This window comes from Zea mays, chromosome 6 (assembly GCF_902167145.1).
Source record: "Zea mays cultivar B73 chromosome 6, Zm-B73-REFERENCE-NAM-5.0, whole genome shotgun sequence".
NCBI classification, from domain to species: Eukaryota; Viridiplantae; Streptophyta; class Magnoliopsida; order Poales; family Poaceae; genus Zea; species Zea mays.
Window position 1 is genome coordinate 32,044,308 of NC_050101.1, and position 20,877 is coordinate 32,065,184.

The 20,877-nt window shown below is 46.0% G+C and overlaps 2 protein-coding genes and 1 non-coding gene across 3 annotated transcripts; 2 read left to right on the top strand and 1 right to left on the bottom strand.

Annotated features, from left to right (window-relative positions):
* Nucleotides 1–14,132: 14,132 nt before the first annotated feature.
* Nucleotides 14,133–17,779, top strand: LOC103630931 (endoglucanase 14). Its single transcript, XM_020539884.1, has 6 exons — nucleotides 14,133–14,275; nucleotides 15,830–15,893; nucleotides 15,970–16,383; nucleotides 16,484–16,570; nucleotides 16,689–16,841; nucleotides 16,925–17,779. Exons 1-6 carry the CDS (start codon nucleotides 14,133–14,135, stop codon nucleotides 17,531–17,533), a joined length of 1,470 nt encoding a protein of 489 aa, XP_020395473.1. The 3' UTR covers nucleotides 17,534–17,779.
* Nucleotides 14,543–14,615, top strand: TRNAK-UUU (transfer RNA lysine (anticodon UUU)). Its single transcript has one exon. It is a non-coding gene; the product is annotated as a tRNA-Lys (tRNA).
* A 390-nt stretch (nucleotides 17,780–18,169) lies between the features above and the next one.
* Nucleotides 18,170–20,168, bottom strand: LOC103629163 (acetylornithine aminotransferase, mitochondrial). The gene is made up of 3 exons (NM_001346846.1): nucleotides 19,768–20,168; nucleotides 19,213–19,647; nucleotides 18,170–18,888 (listed from the first exon to the last, which is right to left on the bottom strand). Exons 1-3 carry the CDS (start codon nucleotides 20,158–20,160, stop codon nucleotides 18,349–18,351), a joined length of 1,368 nt encoding a protein of 455 aa, NP_001333775.1. The 5' UTR covers nucleotides 20,161–20,168; the 3' UTR covers nucleotides 18,170–18,348.
* Between the last annotated feature and the right edge of the window lie 709 nt (nucleotides 20,169–20,877).

Sequence of the window (20,877 nt, forward strand, 5' to 3'; positions counted from 1 at the left end):
TCTGGTGCTGGCTCTGGTGCTGGATCTGGGGCTACCTCCTGAGCAGCTCCTTGCTCCGGCACGAGGATGTACTCTCCGTCAGCAAGATTACAGTCTATCGAAATGCAATGAACATGTATGTCATGATTATGCATGATTTAATAACATTATGCAAAAAGAGACTAAGCCAAGAAGTAACTTAGGGTTTTCTTAGTTGCACGGGGCTTCTAGTGGTACATAGATAGACTTATTACCCTTTGGACTTAGGTTTTCCTTTAGGACAACATATTGGTTTGGTATTGCTTTGATATATTTTTGTGGGCAGCAAAAAAAGTTTTTAGGGACAACCTTTATTCATATCTTTTATTTCTCTTCCCTTAATTTCCATTTAGGTTTTCTAGGGTAGGTTTGAACTACAACAGGGTTTTAATAATTTTCAAAAATTCCGTAAAAATTACAATGGGTTGTTACTGGCTATTTTAGCTTGTTTTAAGAATTTGAGGCTTAAGGTATAAAAGTTAGGCCTTAAACAAAAATAACAAAAGTTAGGCAAAAAGGGGCACTTTACACTACACCTCCTAGTTAGGGGTAGGCTCTGTCCTAAAGGTTATTTTTGTTGACATCCTCTGGTGATAATAGGTCTTTGTGCTAAAAATCACAGTAAACTAAAGGGTGGTCAATTAGCTATGATTTTCCCAAGTTTAATGTCAAAAAGGCACTTTCTACTACCTTATTATTTGAAAAATATCAAACAACAGATTTCATATTTTTCTTAGGTTCTTTCTGATAAAACAATAGTTATCCCAAGGGTGGGGGTGTTTTCACCTTGGGGTTATTTTTGTGGAGTTTTTCTAAGTATCCCTTGTTTTATTAATTTCAAAGAGATCTTAATTATTTTACACTAAAACAGGGTATGATATATTTTTCTAGTGAACTACATTAACTAAGTATCTTAACAAAAATAGGGGTGCCCTCTGGTTCAATATTTGTGTCACCTTTCCTATTTTTCTTAAACTTAAGCATATTTGGAATAAGGGGTTTAAAACTAACTTAAGGTGATGGACAGAGGGATTTAACATTTTTAAACAGGTTAGTAGGTGAATAATAACTCTTCTAAATTTTTCCAACCTTAGTCAAATAGCCTAACTATTTTTCTTACTATTATTTATCTTTTGGCCAAAGTTAACATTAAATTAGAACTTTTAAGTTTTCCACAGCACCAAGGGGTTTTATATTTTTCCTAAATAGGTTACATGATTTAGAGTCTGGCAAAATTGGTTTGACCAAAATTGGATAAACCAAACAGAAGTTATGGGTTTTTAAAGTTTCTGTTTGAATTTAAATTAGGTTTTAGTTAAGTTTTCCTGGAAAAACAGTTTGCGCCGAGGCCCCTGGGTTTAAAACAATTCAAACCTCGCAGATCTACCCTTAAGGCACTATTCACTTGAGTCTCTGACCTTTCACTTAACCCCCTGGGTTTCTCTCCCTCTCACCCGCAGTCCCTCCCTCAACTGGAACAGTAGCCGCGGAAAAAGAAAGGGCGGCGCGGCTTACCGGCGGCGAGGGAGTTCCGGCGAAGTGTAGGGTTGGCTCGGGGAGGGTCTGGCGATCACGTCGAGGTACGGCTCGTCGTCGGGGATGGCCGGAATCGCCCGGTCCACGTGAGCAGGCGGGCGAGCTCGTCGGCGGCGTGTGCTCCGGCCTATCCACGGCGGCATAGTTCAATCCAAGGGCATAGGGAGCTTCGTGGAGGTCTAAGGAGTCTAACCGTGCAAGGAATCGAAGAGAGGTGCACGGTGTACCTCGGTCCACGATTGCCGGCGGTCGGTTGAAGTCCGGTGACCTTGGGCCGGCCTCTCCGGTGAAGCAGAGCCCGATTCCTCGCTCGGGGAGCTTCACGGAGACGCGCACGGTCTTCTCCGAGGGCTGGACGGGGCTGGGAATGGCTGGGCTGGCCGGCCTACGGCGGCAGGGGCTCGGGTGGCCGCGGGCGCGTCGCGCAAGGGCAACCGGCGGCGAACTGAGCTCCGGTGAGGCTTGAGTGCGTGCGGAGGGGTACGGCCGAAGCTCCTGGGCGTTTTATAGCCGCGGACGCGGACCAGGGCGCTGGCTCGGCTTGGGCGCGGCGCGGGCGCGCGCGCGGGCGTGCTCTGGCGCGGCAGACGGCGTCGAACACGTGGCGGTTTGTTTCTTCCAGTGTTCAAATGTCGCCAGAGGTCGCATACGTGCGAATCTTTGCAAAAGTCCGCCGCTGACCTCTTCCTGGCACCTAGGGCTGTCACTCGTCTGTGAGACGCCGGGGCAGATACGGCCTAGGGAGGAAGATCTTCGGGTGCCAAAACAGGTGTGTCATACTGAGCATAACACGACAAAAGCCATGCCATGGCATGTCAAACGTCTGAGTCCCGAGCTCAACTTTTTCCAGTGGGTGCCCTAAGTGGTATTGCACATTTTTGGTATAGAACCCAAGTGGTTTTGGCGCCATTTTTGAAGTGAACACGGTCGATCTTTGATTTAGGGCTAAAAGGGGACTTAGAGGGAATTAGAGAGCTCTAGCTCTCTCTCCACTTGGAGATTTGAATTGGGGTTTCCCTAGGGGCCTTTTTGCAATTATTCCCCTCCCTAATCGATGGTTATAATGTTGCTTAGGGTTTGGGTAAAGATTACCCATGTTTTGCACATTTGTTCACTCTCTTTCCCCTCTTATCCATGGTTTTGGGAGATAGGGTTTAAGAGAGGCCTAGGGTTCTTTCTCCCTCTCCCAAGGTGATAGTTGCACATAATTAGGGTAATGCCTTTGGTCCTTCCCAACTCTTGGTAAAAACTTAGTTTCCAAAGCCCCTTATACTTTTGCTCCTTAAGTTCTTCCACATGTGATCATAGTCTTGAGTGCCAAGGTGTGTTCCAACCATGGCAACACCTGGGGTGTTACAGCCCTCCCCCCTTAAAGGAATCTCGTCCCGAGATTTTAGGTAGAGTCCCTTGGAGGGTGCTGGAAGGTGTGTTGGTGCTACTCTTTCTTTATACTAAAGTTTCTCTTGTTAACTGCTCCTCGAATGTCATTCTCTTTGCAACTTCAGAAGGAAGCCCTTCTTAGGTTAAATCCACTACTTAGACTATCCTTGTTATCTAAGTTTTTCTTATAACTGGATTCAAAGGGCAGGTGGGGGTGGGGTTCTGGGGTTACATACTGACTCCTTTGGGTAGAAAGTCGGGGAAGCGAGAGCGTAGAAAATCCTCAGTCTCCCATGTAGCTTCTTCTGTTGAATGGTGACTCCACTGAACCTTATACATCCTTACTGTCCTTGCCCGAGTTGATCTCTCCTTTTGATCTAATACTTTGACGGGGTACTCTTGATAGGACAAGTCTGGTTCTATCTCAATGTCTGGTTCCGGGAGTACTTCAGTGGGTAGACGAACGCATTTCCGTCATCGGAGGATCCATGGGAAGTCATCTGTGTACGGTTAAGCGTAAGTAAAAGAAAAAGAATGTAAAAGGAACAAGGAAAAAAATAAAACTTAACCTTTCTCTAGTCAAGTAAAAAGGCACTAGGGACTTAGTTGGTTGTTATCTTGTTTTCAAGTCCTTACTTAGTTATCCATTGCTTAATTATGAATGCATGCATGCTCGTCCTGAACGACCTCACAACAAGATAGAAGGAATAGGGAGGAACTCCCATCCTGTAAAAGTGGCTTGTAGGGCCTAGTTACTTAGCCACCTAGCTACCCTTCTATTAACCTAAGGCTTCGCGTCCTCGGTCTATCCTGCTCGTCCTACTATCTATCCAACTTGTTTCTATCAAGTTTTATTTAGAAAATTTATGGTATTTACATTTTATTGATTCCTCTGTGGTGGTACAAGCTCCGATACCAGCTGTGGCGGAACCGCCCGAATTATTCCAACTTAAGTGCCCAAGTCCCGCCTTAGAGGCTAGACCACACTTAAATGGGAATAATCCGTCAGTCCCTCGGATCTAGTCCGACACGGCCACTGACAGGATCAAGTACCACAATCTCACTCGAAGGTGAGTCACAGAGCAAATACAATAAAGCATAAAACCATACATGTCCCAATGTTAAGTTATTACATCACCATGATCATCATCGGAGTTTTTGCAAAAGTAGCCATCATTGTTCGAAGTGCAGCGGAATAAAATTAACGGTAATTAAACAGAGAGATGGGGAAGCCTGTCCCATCACTCCTCATGCTCCTCCTCAGCCGAGGCAGGGTCCCACTCGACAGTCCAACCTGGTGGCAGGGTGGTCGGCCAAGTTATCCCAGCAACCATCTCCTCCAGAGAACCTGTAAAAAAAATTATGCCACAAGCAAGGCTGAGTATACTAATACTCAGCTAGACTTACCCGGTGTGAGGAGTCTACTCCTCTACCTCTAGACATGCAGCTGTTTGGCTGTGGGGTTTGGTTGCCAAAAGCACTAGCTGAGTTTCTAAATCAAGATTTTAACTTAGTCAAAGTTAAGTGTGACTCTCTTAAGGCTAAAAGTGAACTATCTACTCATACATGGTAGCAAGCATTATTAACAATCAACATCTTATCTCAACTCATCATACTTCCACTTATTACTCAATGCAGTACAATGGATCAAGCAGTCTCATTAGCTGCGAGAAGCAGACGATTCGAATCGAGTTTTTATCCTTGCAAGGTAAACCTAAACACACGACATGCAGGGGCACTCCGTCCCCGCACATATCAACCGTCCCCATCGATTCCCTGGCAACAGATCAGGGCTCACCGCCTTGGCGTACAATGCCCCACTGACCCCGACTGGCCGTCGTGCAGTGGCCGCACTTGTACCCACCATAACCGGAATGGGAGACCTCGTCTCAGGTCGCGTGAGGGGTAAAGTCTGCGGGCAGGTTCACTCAGGTACTAGGCTTACCGATTTACCATATTTCTCGGTATGTGTTTAGTACGTTCAAACGCTTGACACAGGTATCCGCACGTTAATCCTTATTCCATTTTCCATCTCGTAAACAGCCAATCCCCATGGATTGTTGTCCACCAACTAGTATCATGATAGTGGGAAAGTGGGTACAATCATTTTCCTGATCTCGCGCGAGTGCTAGAAAAATCACTCGTCTTCTACCGAGATCCTATTTAATTAAAGCAACTACTCGACCTGTCATACTAGTATTCATTTCAAAAGGATCCCTGAGATCATGCAACTAGGGTTTCAACCAATTCCTACACCTAAGTGCACAATCAATCCTACAATCATTAAGTGAAGTAAAATAGCATAAATAACAGGTTATGCATAAAACCGGGGCTTGCCTTCCAAAGCAGTGGCAGGCAGGTCCTCTGGTGCTGGCTCTGGTGCTGGATCTGGGGCTACCTCCTGAGCAGCTCCTTGCTCCGGCACGAGGATGTACTCTCCGTCAGCAAGATTACAGTCTATCGAAATGCAATGAACATGTATGTCATGATTATGCATGATTTAATAACATTATGCAAAAAGAGACTAAGCCAAGAAGTAACTTAGGGTTTTCTTAGTTGCACGGGGCTTCTAGTGGTACATAGATAGACTTATTACCCTTTGGACTTAGGTTTTCCTTTAGGACAACATATTGGTTTGGTATTGCTTTGATATATTTTTGTGGGCAGCAAAAAAAGTTTTTAGGGACAACCTTTATTCATATCTTTTATTTCTCTTCCCTTAATTTCCATTTAGGTTTTCTAGGGTAGGTTTGAACTACAACAGGGTTTTAATAATTTCCAAAAATTCTGTAAAAATTACAATGGGTTGTTACTGGCTATTTTAGCTTGTTTTAAGAATTTGAGGCTTAAGGTATAAAAGTTAGGCCTTAAACAAAAATAACAAAAGTTAGGCAAAAAGGGGCACTTTACACTACACCTCCTAGTTAGGGGTAGGCTCTGTCCTAAAGGTTATTTTTGTTGACATCCTCTGGTGATAATAGGTCTTTGTGCTAAAAATCACAGTAAACTAAAGGGTGGTCAATTAGCTATGATTTTCCCAAGTTTAATGTCAAAAAGGCACTTTCTACTACCTTATTATTTGAAAAATGTCAAACAGCAGATTTCATATTTTTCTTAGGTTCTTTCTGATAAAACAATAGTTATCCCAAGGGTGGGGGTGTTTTCACCTTGGGGTTATTTTTGTGGAGTTTTTCTAAGTATCCCTTGTTTTATTAATTTCAAAGAGATCTTAATTATTTTACACTAAAACAGGGTATGATATATTTTTCTAGTGAACTACATTAACTAAGTATCTTAACAAAAATAGGGGTGCCCTCTGGTTCAATATTTGTGTCACCTTTCCTATTTTTCTTAAACTTAAGCATATTTGGAATAAGGGGTTTAAAACTAACTTAAGGTGATGGACAGAGGGATTTAACATTTTTAAACAGGTTAGTAGGTGAATAATAACTCTTCTAAATTTTTCCAACCTTAGTCAAATAGCCTAACTATTTTTCTTACTATTATTTAGCTTTTGGCCAAAGTTAACATTAAATTAGAACTTTTAAGTTTTCCACAGCACCAAGGGGTTTTATATTTTTCCTAAATAGGTTACATGATTTAGAGTCTGGCAAAATTGGTTTGACCAAAATTGGATAAACCAAACAGAAGTTATGGGTTTTTAAAGTTTCTGTTTGAATTTAAATTAGGTTTTAGTTAAGTTTTCCTGGAAAAACAGTTTGCGCCGAGGCCCCTGGGTTTAAAACAATTCAAACCTCGCAGATCTACCCTTAAGGCACTATTCACTTGAGTCTCTGACCTTTCACTTAACCCCCTGGGTTTCTCTCCCTCTCACCCGCAGTCCCTCCCTCAACTGGAACAGTAGCCGCGGAAAAAGAAAGGGCGGCGCGGCTTACCGGCGGCGAGGGAGTTCCGGCGAAGTGTAGGGTTGGCTCGGGGAGGGTCTGGCGATCACGTCGAGGTACGGCTCGTCGTCGGGGATGGCCGGAATCGCCCGGTCCACGTGAGCAGGCGGGCGAGCTCGTCGGCGGCGTGTGCTCCGGCCTATCCACGGCGGCATAGTTCAATCCAAGGGCATAGGGAGCTTCGTGGAGGTCTAAGGAGTCTAACCGTGCAAGGAATCGAAGAGAGGTGCACGGTGTACCTCGGTCCACGGTTGCCGGCGGTCGGTTGAAGTCCGGTGACCTTGGGCCGGCCTCTCCGGTGAAGCAGAGCCCGATTCCTCGCTCGGGGAGCTTCACGGAGACGCGCACGGTCTTCTCCGAGGGCTGGACGGGGCTGGGAATGGCTGGGCTGGCCGGCCTACGGCGGCAGGGGCTCGGGTGGCCGCGGGCGCGTCGCGCAAGGGCAACCGGCGGCGAACTGAGCTCCAGTGAGGCTTGAGTGCGTGCGGAGGGGTACGGCCGAAGCTCCTGGGCGTTTTATAGCCGCGGACGCGGACCAGGGCGCTGGCTCGGCTTGGGCGCGGCGCGGGCGCGGGCGTGCTCTGGCGCGGCAGACGGCGTCGAACACGTGGCGGTTTGTTTCTTCCAGTGTTCAAATGTCGCCAGAGGTCGCATACGTGCGAATCTTTGCAAAAGTCCGCCGCAGACCTCTTCCTGGCACCTAGGGCTGTTACTCGTCTGTGAGACGCCGGGGCAGATACGGCCTAGGGAGGAAGATCTTCGGGTGCCAAAACAGGTGTGTCATACTGAGCATAACACGACAAAAGCCATGCCATGGCATGTCAAACGTCTGAGTCCCGAGCTCAACTTTTTCCAGTGGGTGCCCTAAGTGGTATTGCACATTTTTGGTATAGAACCCAAGTGGTTTTGGCGCCATTTTTGAAGTGAACACGGTCGATCTTTGATTTAGGGCTAAAAGGGGACTTAGAGGGAATTAGAGAGCTCTAGCTCTCTCTCCACTTGGAGATTTGAATTGGGGTTTCCCTAGGGGCCTTTTTGCAATTATTCCCCTCCCTAATCGATGGTTATAATGTTGCTTAGGGTTTGGGTAAAGATTACCCATGTTTTGCACATTTGTTCACTCTCTTTCCCCTCTTATCCATGGTTTTGGGAGATAGGGTTTAAGAGAGGCCTAGGGTTCTTTCTCCCTCTCCCAAGGTGATAGTTGCACATAATTAGGGTAATGCCTTTGGTCCTTCCCAACTCTTGGTAAAAACTTAGTTTCCAAAGCCCCTTATACTTTTGCTCCTTAAGTTCTTCCACATGTGATCATAGTCTTGAGTGCCAAGGTGTGTTCCAACCATGGCAACACCTGGGGTGTTACACCTATGGTGCCTGCGGCCGGGCCTGACTGCCTGTTAGCCTCACTCTGTCAAGTGGCACCGCAGCCGGAGCGGCGCAGGCAGTGCTGTCTTTCCGTCAGGCCGGTCAGTGGAGCGGCGAAGTGACGGCGGTCACTTCGGCTCTGTTGGCTGAGGGGCGCGCGTCAGGATAAAGGTGTCAGGCCACCTTTGCATTAAATGCTCCTGCGATTTGGTCGGTCGGTGCGGCGATTTGGTCAGGGTTGCTTCTTAGCGAAGACAGGGCCTCGGGCGAGCCGGAAATATGTTCGCCGCTGGAGGGGGGCCTCGGGCGAGACGGAGATCCTCCGGGGTCGGCTGCCCTTGTCCGAGGCTAGGCTCGGGCGAGGCGCGATCGAGTCCCTCGAATGGACTGATCCCTGACTTAATCGCACCCATCAGGCCTTTGCAGCTTTATGCTGATGGGGGTTACCAGCTGAGAATTAGGAGCCTTGAGGGTACCCCTAATTATGGTCCCCGACAAATACAGACAAGTGTTTGGCAAGTTAGCTAAAATCTCTATTTTCAAAACTAAAGGATTGTGAATACTGTAGTTGTTTTTAAAGTATACTAAACTTAAATCTATACATCAGTTTTTAAAAACGATATTTTAAACTATGATATTATCATGACTAAAGTATCATGTAGTATTTTAAACTATGATATTATAATGACTAAAGTATACTTGAACCTAGCAGACTGTCTGCCAGTGTGACTGTCAGACTGACTGGAAGACTGACGCGCAGTCTGACCAAGTTGACAAAACCGGTTGAACCGCCCCTGACAACTCTGTCGACTTGTTCGCCAATCTGACTGGCAAACTGTTGGTTAGAGGTCAGAGGGGTCAGAGACGAGTTGAACTACCTACCCCTTAGGACCAGTTGAACTGGTCTTAACCAGAGAGTTCAGGAGAGAAAACCCCAGTTTAACTAGCCCGGAGGCAAGTTCAACTGGTGTATGGTTAAAGAGGTTCACAGTTGAAGTTGAAGTTTAGCTGCAGTTGAAGAAGTTCAACTCAGCTGAAGTTCAGCTCAGAAAGCTCAACTGCAGCCGAAGAAGCTTAACTCAGCTGAAGTTCAACTCAGCTGAAAAAACTCAACTGCAGCTGAAAAAGTTCAACTTAGCTGAAAAAAGCTCAATTGTAGTTGAAGAAGCTCAACTCAGCTAAAGTTCAATTCAGCTGAAAAAGCTCAACTGCTTTTCAACAGGAACACTCTCAGTTTCTCAATCCTAACAACAGTCAGACAGAGGGTGTCCAAGGGATTTTGTTTTTTCGAAATAGCTTTTGAATATAGAGTCTTGAGCTTTGGCAAACACCAATCTTCTTTTTGGATCCCCCTTGATAGTACGATGATTCCTATACTCAAGTTAAATAAAATATAATAAGTAAACTCCTTGAGTAATTGGTGTCTCATGTGTGATTTCTCCATGGCATTGCTTCATAAGGATCACAAACATCTTTGTCTCACCTTTTAAAGCAAACACAAATCAAACCATGTGACTTATACCATATCACCATATATGAGTTCAAATCATGGCTTCAAGTCACCTTACTGATGCATCAACATGTTATAACTCTTCATAGCTGATTAGTTCATCGACTTAGTGCAAGTACTCTCTTCTTCACCTTAGCCATGGTACCTCGGTCCACAAGCCGTCGCTTGGCCTTCACCTTCGCTTAGTTCCTTGAAGCCCTTTCCTTGCTATCTTCACCCTATCAAGCCATTCTTGAGTCACATCATATTGAGCATCCATTGAGAGAATCATTTTTTCAATATTGTGAACCTTGCTTGAATGCCTTCTAGATATAACTGTTAAGACCAATCAAGCTTTAGTTTGATTCTCATAGAAGCATATATGGATTGATAATAACATGGTCAAGCCAATTCACGATTCCTCGTATCTTATTCACTTTGGCTTGACCAATTCTCTTAATCACTTCATCCTCTATTATGATCATATGCTTGTAGTGATTTCTCAGGTATTGTCCATATATTCAAACCAATATAGAGATCATATTATATCCATTTGCATTGTCTCACTAGTTATTTAACCTTTTGTTGAAACTTTGTTCACTGATCATTATACACAATTCAAGTATGTTCATCATACTAAATTTCCTGTTCAACACTTAGCAAACTTGTTAGACCTTTAAATGTGTTGTTATCCAAATCACCAAAACTCACAAAAGGAATGAATGCACTTTCAAAACTTTAGCATCATTGATCTAAACAAGCAACATGTTGATTTGTTACGATTAAGATGACCAGAAGATACACTTCCCACGAAAATGCAACATGTATCCTCTCTTGCACCGTGGAGATCCTAGACAAGTTTTAGCATCTACCACTTCTCCCACCACCATTTACTTTTTTGTGTGTGATTTTTAGGCTGCAACTTTTTAATTCCTGTCTCAACTCTCAATTATGCCTATTTTTTCTTTGTATTTTAGCCTTTCTTTAAAAAAACACAGTTAACCCATGAACGACTTAACAGTGTTTTTAGACCCTTTTGCTCGGCGCCATAGCACATGGTGCCGAGGTTACACTGCTCAGCGCCACAGACTATGTCAGATTGACATGAATAGCAACAACCACATTTTGCTAGCGTGTCCACGGTACAAATATTGTATAATTTTTTTAAAAAAATAAAAAATGTATAAAAGTCAAATATCTCAAGTGAAATGTATAGAAGGAGCTCAATAGAGAGAATGATTGAAGAGGGAATGAAATAGGGAGAAGGGAGAGGTATTTAAATATGAATATAAAGTACAAATATGGGGATTTAGAAGGGGTGGTTGTTGGTGTTAATAAGCCTTATATTGTGTCTAACGGGTTATCTATATGATCACCTAAAACACAGTTTTACATTGTAGATTGCATTATTCGTAGAGTGAAATTTAAAATAAAAGATAAATATAGGAGATAGAATGAGTAAGCTGTTGTTGAAGATAGTTTTTTTAAAGCAATACAAGTGTGTGACAAGAAGCTTCGGCCTTAGGGCACCGTCATCCATGGCCCTTAAAGTTGCTCCGTTTTATTAAGTTGGTAAATTCATTTATCCCACTTGCATATTTTATGACCTGTTTGACCAACTTTCCGGCCGGCCGCCATCGTGCGCTCTCTCTAGCCCGTGTTTTTTTTTTATTTTTATTTTTATTTTTGGAAACGCACCTGAACATTACCTAAAACATGTCCAAACAGTACCCAAGCAGGTAGCGTTACATCATCGCTGACGAAAGCCATGGGCAGGCAGTAGTTAGCGGGAGATCATTGGAATGGTCATTTTCTTGGTCCAGGAGCTTATCGTCGTCTGCGCGCGTGTGCAACTTGTTCTAGTGGGGTAAATGTTTTTGTACAATGAGAGTTGTTACGGAATTTTAAAGTTTTCGTTTTGGATCTATCGTTGGACGGACGGACCTACCGAGCAAGCGAGGGCATATACATACCATCATCACTAGGGTTTTATTCTCCCTTTTTTAGACCCTATTTCTTTTTTTACTATAACATATCCATATTAATCCGGTGGGTAAACAAACACCTAGGTTATAAGTTCAGATTATATAATCTAGAACTAAAATTATGATAATCTCATCATCTCCTCAAGAATAGCTTATTTGAGATTATACACATGATTATGTTCATAAAACATTCCTAATTTTGATTTTTTTACTATTCCTAAATTTTTTCCAAAGCATTCCTAATTTTGGCTAGACTGGGTATTCAGTTTATTAGGGTAATTCGTCTGTTCGGGTTTTGTGAAATTTTGGGTTCTGTAAAATGAGAACTGAAAATTTTTAAAATATTTTTAGGAACCGAACCCGAATAGACCTACAGTTTCGGTTCGATCTATTTTGTATATCGAATAGACCCAAATAGTCGAGAGAGTAGTATCTTTTATTAAAATATATACAATGAACAATTAATTAGAAGTACTATTATGAGAATAAGTGACTATAAAAAATAACGTAAAGAGATATTGTCATCATAATGTTTAGCTAATAAGTTCTTAAATCACATAATAATATCATCACATATTAAGAGTTTTTTTTATATTTCGGGTTACCTGGTCTATTCAGGTTTTAAAGGTTAGGAACCGAATCCGAACATATACTCCGAAATACAACATATATAGGAATAAAACTCGAATAAAACGACAATTCAGACTATTCGGGTTCGAGTTTCAGTTTTAAAATGTTCACCTCTAATTTTGATCACAGTTCTAGAATAAATGCACTACGAAGATATATTTGTTGGTATACCTACAGTCTCTTTTTTTTTCTTAAACTCGCATATTCCACATTTGCAACACCATATACAATTTAAAATAAACTTGTAATACTAATGCCTACTACATTACCAAATATTTCCACGTTGCTTTGGACCAATCCGATGGACTTTATTACGTGCAATATCCACTTATATTTCACATGCTCTTTACTTTAGCGTTGTCCAGTTTTTTTTTGCCTAATTTAAATTGCTTTGATCTTGGACAAATTTGCATTCATACAAATATATATTAAGTTGTACAAGTTCTAACAAATACTTATTAAGGCATATTTAGTAATGCGATGGTTTTAATAGAACTAATTTAATGATGTAGATGTTGATGTATTTTTTTTCTATTAAGGCATATTTAGTAAAAAATGAATGAAGCTTGATTCAGATAAAACTGAGGTCAACTATAATTTAGGTCCTGTTTGAGAGAGCTCCACTTCAAGAATTTCAAGCCTATTTCAGCTTCTTCTATCCAAACAGGTCTAGCTGCACGAGCTCTAGCTTCAAAAAAATTGAAACTATAGGCCAATTTCATGAAATTTTTGAAGCTCCTCAAAGGGTGCTTCAAAAACATTGTTTTCATGCATTCTCTTGAAGTTACACAAAAATTACCCACTATGCCATTGGTTGCATGACATATTGATTCAAATCTCTTTCTTCACCCGTAAATCATCAAGGGTAATTAAGAAAACTCACACAAATTAATTGTATTATAGAAGCTGGAGTATATGTGTGAAGCCAAACACTTTTGAACTCCGCTTAATTAATATGTTGAAGTTGTTTCGTAGTGAAGATGGAAAACTAAAGCTGCAATTTTTGAATTCTTGAAGCGAAGCCCTCCTAAACAGGGTCTTGATACCCAAAGAATACTATATAGATAGATGCATCGACCGTTCCGTGGGGAGATGGCTACATTAATTACTGTATAGTAGGAGCTATTCAAGGGACACGAAAGGAGGGGGGAAATAGCGAGAGAATGGGCTAAGCCACAAGTAATCAACTCACTGGTGGCCCATCAGGGCCCAAACTCCAGCCTACTAAAACACACTGCCAAGTTTGGATGGGTGTAATGTAATGCCGCAGTGATTAACCACTGCGTCAGTAGTCGATTATATTACATATATATACATTCTCTCGTGTCCATCAAATTTAAATTAAAATACAAAAAACGAATAAGGAAAAAAAAGCAATCGCATCCTTAAATTGCTACTTACTTGAAATCTCCGATTTGTCTATCGCAGAGTTTAAAAGGATATCCTTTACTCTATCAATGTAAAGTCACCCTGCCTCCAAACAGATTCACCATGCAGCTGCTCAAAGTAACTGCACCCGATATGGACGCCACGAAATCCTCCGATTCTAAACACAGTATATTTCATGCTGGATTTAATTCAAAGATCCAATCCGTGTGTTAATTCTTTCTATTCTTCTGATGAGGCCATTTCTACTCACTCTGCCTATAAATACTTACCCACCACAGCAAATAGCAAAGAACGAAGAAATCGATCCAAATTCCAATTCACTCCCCCACTACGCATTGCTACTGTTAGTAGGAGATTTTTTTTTTGTTTGGAAGGGAGAGAGCTCGTGCAGAACACTCAGAGAGCGAGACAGAGCGATCGCGACTCGCGAGAGAGATGACGCGGCTTGTTGTTGCAGTCAGTGGGCTGGTGGCGCTCTTCTGCGTACTGGGCCACTGCCAGGCCCAGCAGCAGCCCAACTACCGAGCCGCGCTCACCAACTCGCTGCTCTACTTCGAGGGACAGCGCTCCGGCAGGTTGCCGCCGGACCCGAATTTTTTATATTTTAGCCCTTTTTTGGAAAAAAATTCACGTTTGTACCTTAAAAAATTTTAATATCGTTTTTGGACCCTTTGCTCGGCGTCATAGCCAATGGCGCCGAGGTAACACAGCTCGGCGCCATAGGCTATGGCGCCGAGGTGCGTGTTACGCTGGCACAAACGGACGTCGTGGCACCGACGTGGCACCGACACGGAACCGAGCTCGGCGCCATAGATCTTGGCGCCGAGCTCTGTTATGTACACAAAACTTGTCTAGCTCAGTTGGTAGAGCTCAAGGCTTTTAACCTTGTGGTTGTGGGTTCAAGCCCCATGATAGGCATGTTTTCTTACTTTTTTTTGTCTTTGACACTGATTTTTTTGTTGTCTAGATTTTTCGTTTATGTCGCTGATTTGTCCGTCTAGATTTATTTCTTATCCAGATTTTTTGTTTTTGTGACTGATTTATTTATCCATCCATATTTTTTTCGTTTATTAAGGAAACGTACTTAAATTGGTTAGCGGCCACCGGTTTAGCTATGGTGCGTCGTGGTTTTTTTCGTTTATGCCGCTGATTTGTCCGTCCAAATTTATTTCTCATCTTGATTTGTTTTTGCTTTTGCGACTGATTTGTTTATTACATTTTGTTTAATAGTACTGAATAATCTGTCTGGCCCTTGGTGCATTGTAAACCCCACATGCTTAAGCTTGATTCTGTCCTCTCGCTAATTACAAGTGATTTTAAACATTAAATAATATACTAAAAACTGAAGTACACCATTTAAAATGTTAAAAATATTTATATCATAAACAAATAATTGTGTTAATCTTACATTAGTAGTGATGTACAATGATAAATTTTAATTAATATTAAAAAGTATAATTTCGAATACATTAGATTATTGAAGTTTTAGAGTCCAAAATATAAATATACTTAATAAACAAAAAGATTATAATTAGAGTCCAAAATATAAATATACAAGGTATAAATAAACAGTGACTTGATGATTTTATAAAGTACTTTGTACTTCCATAGGGTGGGTTACTTATGTGTTATGTGCATGGTACTTGCGTCACACAGTTTGAATAAACAAAAACAAAAAATATCTAGATGAATAAATAAATCGGTCACAAAAACAAAAAAAAACTAGATGAAAAATAAATCTGGACGGACAAATCAGCGACATAAACGAAAAATATAGACAACAAAAAAACAAATTAGTGATAAAAAAATACGTTGACGATGGAGCTTTGAACCCACAACCTAAAAGTAAAAAGTCTTGCACTCTACCGACTGAGCTAGACATACTTTGCTGTTACATATTCGAGCTCGGCGCCATAGATCTTGGCGCCGAGCTCGGTACCACGTTGGCGCCACGTCGTTCAGGTTGGGCCAGCGTAGCACGCACCTCGGCGCCATAGCCTATGGCGCCGAGCTGTGTTACCTCAGCGCCATTGACTATGGCGCCGAGCAAAGGGTCCAAAAATGACATTAAAATTTTTTAAGGTCCAAACGTGAATTTTTTTTCGAGAAAGGACTAAAATATAAAAAATTCGGCCGCCGGACCAGCGCGTCCAGTGGCGCGGCGACTCCGCGCTCGCCGACGGCCGCGACCACGGCGTAAGCGGTTGCAAGCACGCATTTCCTTCCAGCAGCTGACGCGCGCCTCACACGCGTGCCTGACGACGCGACGCAGGTGGACCTGACCGGCGGGTACTACGACTCCGGCGACAACGTCAAGTTCGGCCTGCCCATGGCGTTCACCGTGACGATGCTGGCGTGGAGCGTGGTGGAGCACGAGGCCCCGCTCGCGGCGGCCGGGGAGCTCCGGAACGCGCTGGCCGCCGTGCGCTGGGGCGCCGACTACCTGGCCCGGGCGCACGCGGCCGCCGAGACGCTGTACGTGCAGGTCGGCGACGGCGACTCCGACCACTCGTGCTGGCAGCGGCCTGAGGACATGGACACTCCCCGCACCGCCTACAGCGTCGACGCCTCCCGCCCCGGGTCCGACGTCGCCGCCGAGACGGCTGCCGCGCTGGCCGCCGCCTCCGTCGCGTTCCGCCAGCTCGACGCTGCCTACAGCGCCATGCTCCTCGGCCACGCCGAGCAGGTAAAAAAACCTACGGCACGCGTTTAGTTTACCATGACAGTGTGTGCATTTACCATCATTAGTTATTATTATATCTGGATCTGATGATTTGTGGCTGCAGCTGTTCAGTTTCGCCAAGAACCACCGCGGCCTCTACCAGAACAGCGTGCCAGGCGCTGCAAAATTCTATGCCAGCAGCGGCGATGAGGTACTACCGATGGAGAACTGTGATCCAAACATTGTTTCTAGAAAAAAAATGTTCATGTCATGCACTGGAATAACGCAATATCCTTGTTGCGAACTTGGGATGCGATCAATGGGAACAGGACGAGATGCTCTGGGCTGCAGTCTGGCTCTTCATCGCCACCGGTGGTGAGGACTACAAGGCCTTCATCGCCGGCGACGGCAACGTCGGCGGAGCGCAGACCTTCTTCTCATGGGACAACAAGTTCGTCGGCGCGCAAGCACTCGTGGCCAAGGCAAGCGATCGAGCGCGCGCAGCTAATAGCCCTGCGATGCTAATTAACAACGACCGCGGCCATTTGGTTCCTCTTGCCTGCAGCTCGTCCTCCAAGGGAAGCTGGCCGACGCCGGCAACGCGGCGGCACTGAAGAGCCAGCTGGAGCAGTTCCTCTGCGGCGTGCTGCAGCACAACGCCAGCGACGGCAGGCTCAGCCCCGGCGGCGTGCTGTGGTTGGAGCCCTGGAACAACCTGCAGTTCGTGACGTCGGCGGCGTTCGTGGTCGCCGCGCACTCCGACCACCTGGCGGGCGCGGCGGCATCCTCGCTCCGGTGCGGCGCGGCGACGCTGCCGCCGTCGCAGCTGCTCGCGTTCGCGCGGTCCCAGGCGGACTACATCCTCGGCGCCAACCCGGAGAGGATGAGCTACATGGTCGGGTACGGCGCCAGGTTCCCGGAGCAGGTGCACCACCGCGGCGCGTCGGTGCCGTCCATCAAGTCCAGCCCCGGCAAGATCACCTGCAAGGGAGGGTTCGCGTACTACAGCAGGGACACGCCCAACCCCAACGTCCTCGTCGGCGCCATCGTCGGGGGCCCCGATGGCAACGACCGGTACGACGATTCCCGGCCGAACTATAAGCAGACCGAGCCATCCACCGTCACCGTCGCCCCCATGGTCGGAGTGCTTGCGAGGCTTTCGAAGCAGAACTGACTGAGGAGAGTGACACACACGGGCTCTCCATCATTTTTCTTTTTCTTCTTCTTTTAGCTATAATTCTAGCTAAATTTAGAGTTTTATGATGACTCTAAAAAATAGATAACTTCATAAACGATGAGGTAAACCAACAAACTCTCTATAAACCTTGTATATTCATATTCAAATCACATGAAAAACCCCCTGCTGTGCCGAGCTACTCGAAATTGACTGTCCACATCATCGACCAACGAGACAAGGTACTACACATACTTCAAGCAGCCTGGGGAGATGTATCGCACGATGGACCTAGCAAACTCATTTTCTTCTTTGGCTTTTGAACTAGATCAGACTGTATTGTACATGTCTATTCGTGTTCATTGTATCTGCAGGCACGTGCACGAGAACAGGAAGAGATAGCGAGCGAGCGCGCTCGTCAAAGATGACCAGCGGCCTTGACGGGATACCCAGCAGGATAGAGAAGCGAGGAAGAAAGAGTGTCTGTTGGATCAAGTTTTGGACGTCGTTTTTCTATTTTTACCGATACTAGTTGATTTAGCTAGACCGTTGGAGTTGCTCATTATTCGGCAACATATATAGATGTATATGCCGGATAATTCCGATTTCCTTAACACTTCAGACCATTTTGTATAATAAAACCACTTTGCTCTCGGAACAGCTAGCATCGGTCTGACATGTAATAATTATTCGATTCCAAAAAAAAAAAGAGTTTGTTTCAATGAACACAACAACATTGGCCCGACATGAAATTTATTCGATTCCAAAATTTGGAATCAGGTTTCATATCCGGACCTATTGCACCACCATATACATTAGGCAGCAGCAACGACATCGAGCGCCGGTAGACAGTCCCTTATGACATCCGCGGCATGCTCCAGCTCCTTCTCCGAGACGATGAGCGGCGGCACCAGCCTCACCACATTGCCCTTACCGGCAGTCAGCACGACGACGCCGGCGTCCAAGCACGCGTCGACCAGAGGACCAGCTGGCACGTCCAGCTCGACGCCGACGAGAAGGCCGACCCCGCGGACCTCCCTCACGTGCGGGTTCCCGCTCAGCTTGGCGCGGAGCAGCTGCTTGAAGCTCTCCCCTTTCCTCGACACCTCGGCCAGGAAACCGGGTCTCGTGATCTTGTCGAACACCGTTATCGCGGTCTGGCAGGCGAGAGGCCCGCCGCCAAACGTCGTGCCGTGGTCGCCGTAGTTTATGGCTGCGGCGATCTTCTCCTTCACCAGGACAACGCCGATGGGAATGCCGTTGGCCAGTGGCTTCGCTAAGGTCATTATGTCTGGTTCCACTCCGTACGCCTCATGCGCCCAGAGGTGGCCTGTGCGCCCGAAACCACACTGCACCTGCGTTTGTTTAGAAAGCATATACGTACCACCATTACTACATCTCATGGCTGACAGATTGATGCAGCTTGAAAACTAAGGAATGTGACCATGATGTGTCGCTGGGTTGAAGATAGGAATGCAGAACAGAGTCACAGCTTGACTCTGCTACATTATCTCTTGTATATGGACTGTATGCCTAAAGTTCATAGTGGAATGCATGGCTACAACTAAATTGTGCGCGTTTCGTGCTTTGTAAACGAAATATGAATTACTAGCAATATCATCGGGTTCTCGATATGAACAGAGATTCAGAGAAGAGAGATGGGACAGAGTACACCGTACCTCATCAAAGACCAAGAGGGCTCCCGCCTCGTCACAGGCGTCCCGCAGCCCCTGCAAGAACTCCCTGGTGGCACTGTGAATGCCACCCTCACCCTGCACGGGCTCGACGAAGACAGCAGCGACCCTGCCGGACCGTACGAACTTCTTGGCCGCCTCCAGATCGCCGTAATCCACGAAGGTCACCCCAGGCATGACGGGCGCGAAGGGCTCCCGGTACTGCGACTTGCTGGTGAGCGCGACGGCGCCCATGGTCCGGCCGTGGAAGCTGCTGCTGAACGCCAGGAACTCCGTGGGCGGGTCGCCGCTCTCCGGGTGTGCGGCCCGCTGGAACTTGCGGGAGAATTTGATGGCCGCCTCGTTGGCCTCCGTGCCAGTGCTGGCGAAGAAGGCGCGGTCCGCGAACGACACCTCAACGAGCCGCTTGGCTAGCTCCACCTGCGACAGCGAGGCGCTTCTGCAGATGAAGCAGAGAAAAATGGGCCGGCCGGAGCAATGCGTCGAACACATGGCGAGGGAAGCGGGGGAGGGAGGATCGGAGGGAGCAGGAGCACCCACCTGGGGTTTGGTGTAGAAGACGTTGCTGACGTGGACGACCTTACCGGCCTGCTCCGCGATGGTGGCGCACACGTCTGGGTCCGCGTGGCCGAGCGCCGTGACGGCGATGCCGGCGGCCATGTCGAGGTACTCGCGGCCGTCGGTATCGTAGAGCTTGCACCCGCGGCCGTGCTCGAAGACGACGCGGGACCGCTTGTAGGTGCCGACGAGGTACCGCGCCTCGCCGTCCACGACGGCCAGGCTCGCGGCCGACAGCTCCCGCCGCGCCGCCCCCACGGCGGCCGCGGTGGTCGGGGGCGGCGGAGCGAGGAAGGCCGCGACGCGCGCGCGGCGGGACGGAGCGGCCCAGCCGGCGGCCGGTTTGACGGCGAGAAAGGACTGGAGCGAGGCCATGGCAGATCGGAGTTTGGGGGGGGGGGGGGGGGGGGGGGGGCGTGCGGGACGCCACCAGCGTCTGGTTGCGTTGGGGATTTTTAGACGGAAACGTGTGTTGCGTTTCGGAGTAGGGTTCCGGGAAAGATACCAGTCATTCACTCTGTCAGAAATGTGCGATTGCGTCGGTCGGGCCCGCATAGAAGTGAGACGGAGTAGCCGAGTAGTAGGTGCCTCTGCATACGGCGGCGCTGCGCGGTTGGTTGGTCAGGGCGTCAGGCTAGGCAACGGAGAAATACCGTCCGGCAATCTCTGCTACTCCTTAGACTAGCTCCAACAATGAGCTCTAAAGGGTCCTGTACTCTAAATTTAGAGGACGCGGACGTCCTCTACTCCCTACAGCAACGTCCTCTAAACGGTCCTCTAAATTTAGAGAACGCTGCTGGATCCTCTATATATAGAGTTTCTCTAAACGGTTCTCTATCTATTTGAATACTTTAAACAACCGGTTTAATAAAACTAAAATATGTACAATACATTTGAGAGTATGACAAATACGTATGTACAAAAATTAAAAAATTAAAAATGTCTTTAATATAGGTATTTACATATAGAGGACGTGATTTAGAGGACATTGTTGGAGAGAAAGTAGATATAGGAGATGGAATCTTTTAGAGAAGACTGTAAAGGACGGATATAGAGGATGTATATAGAGGACGTTGCTGGAGACAGCGGCAC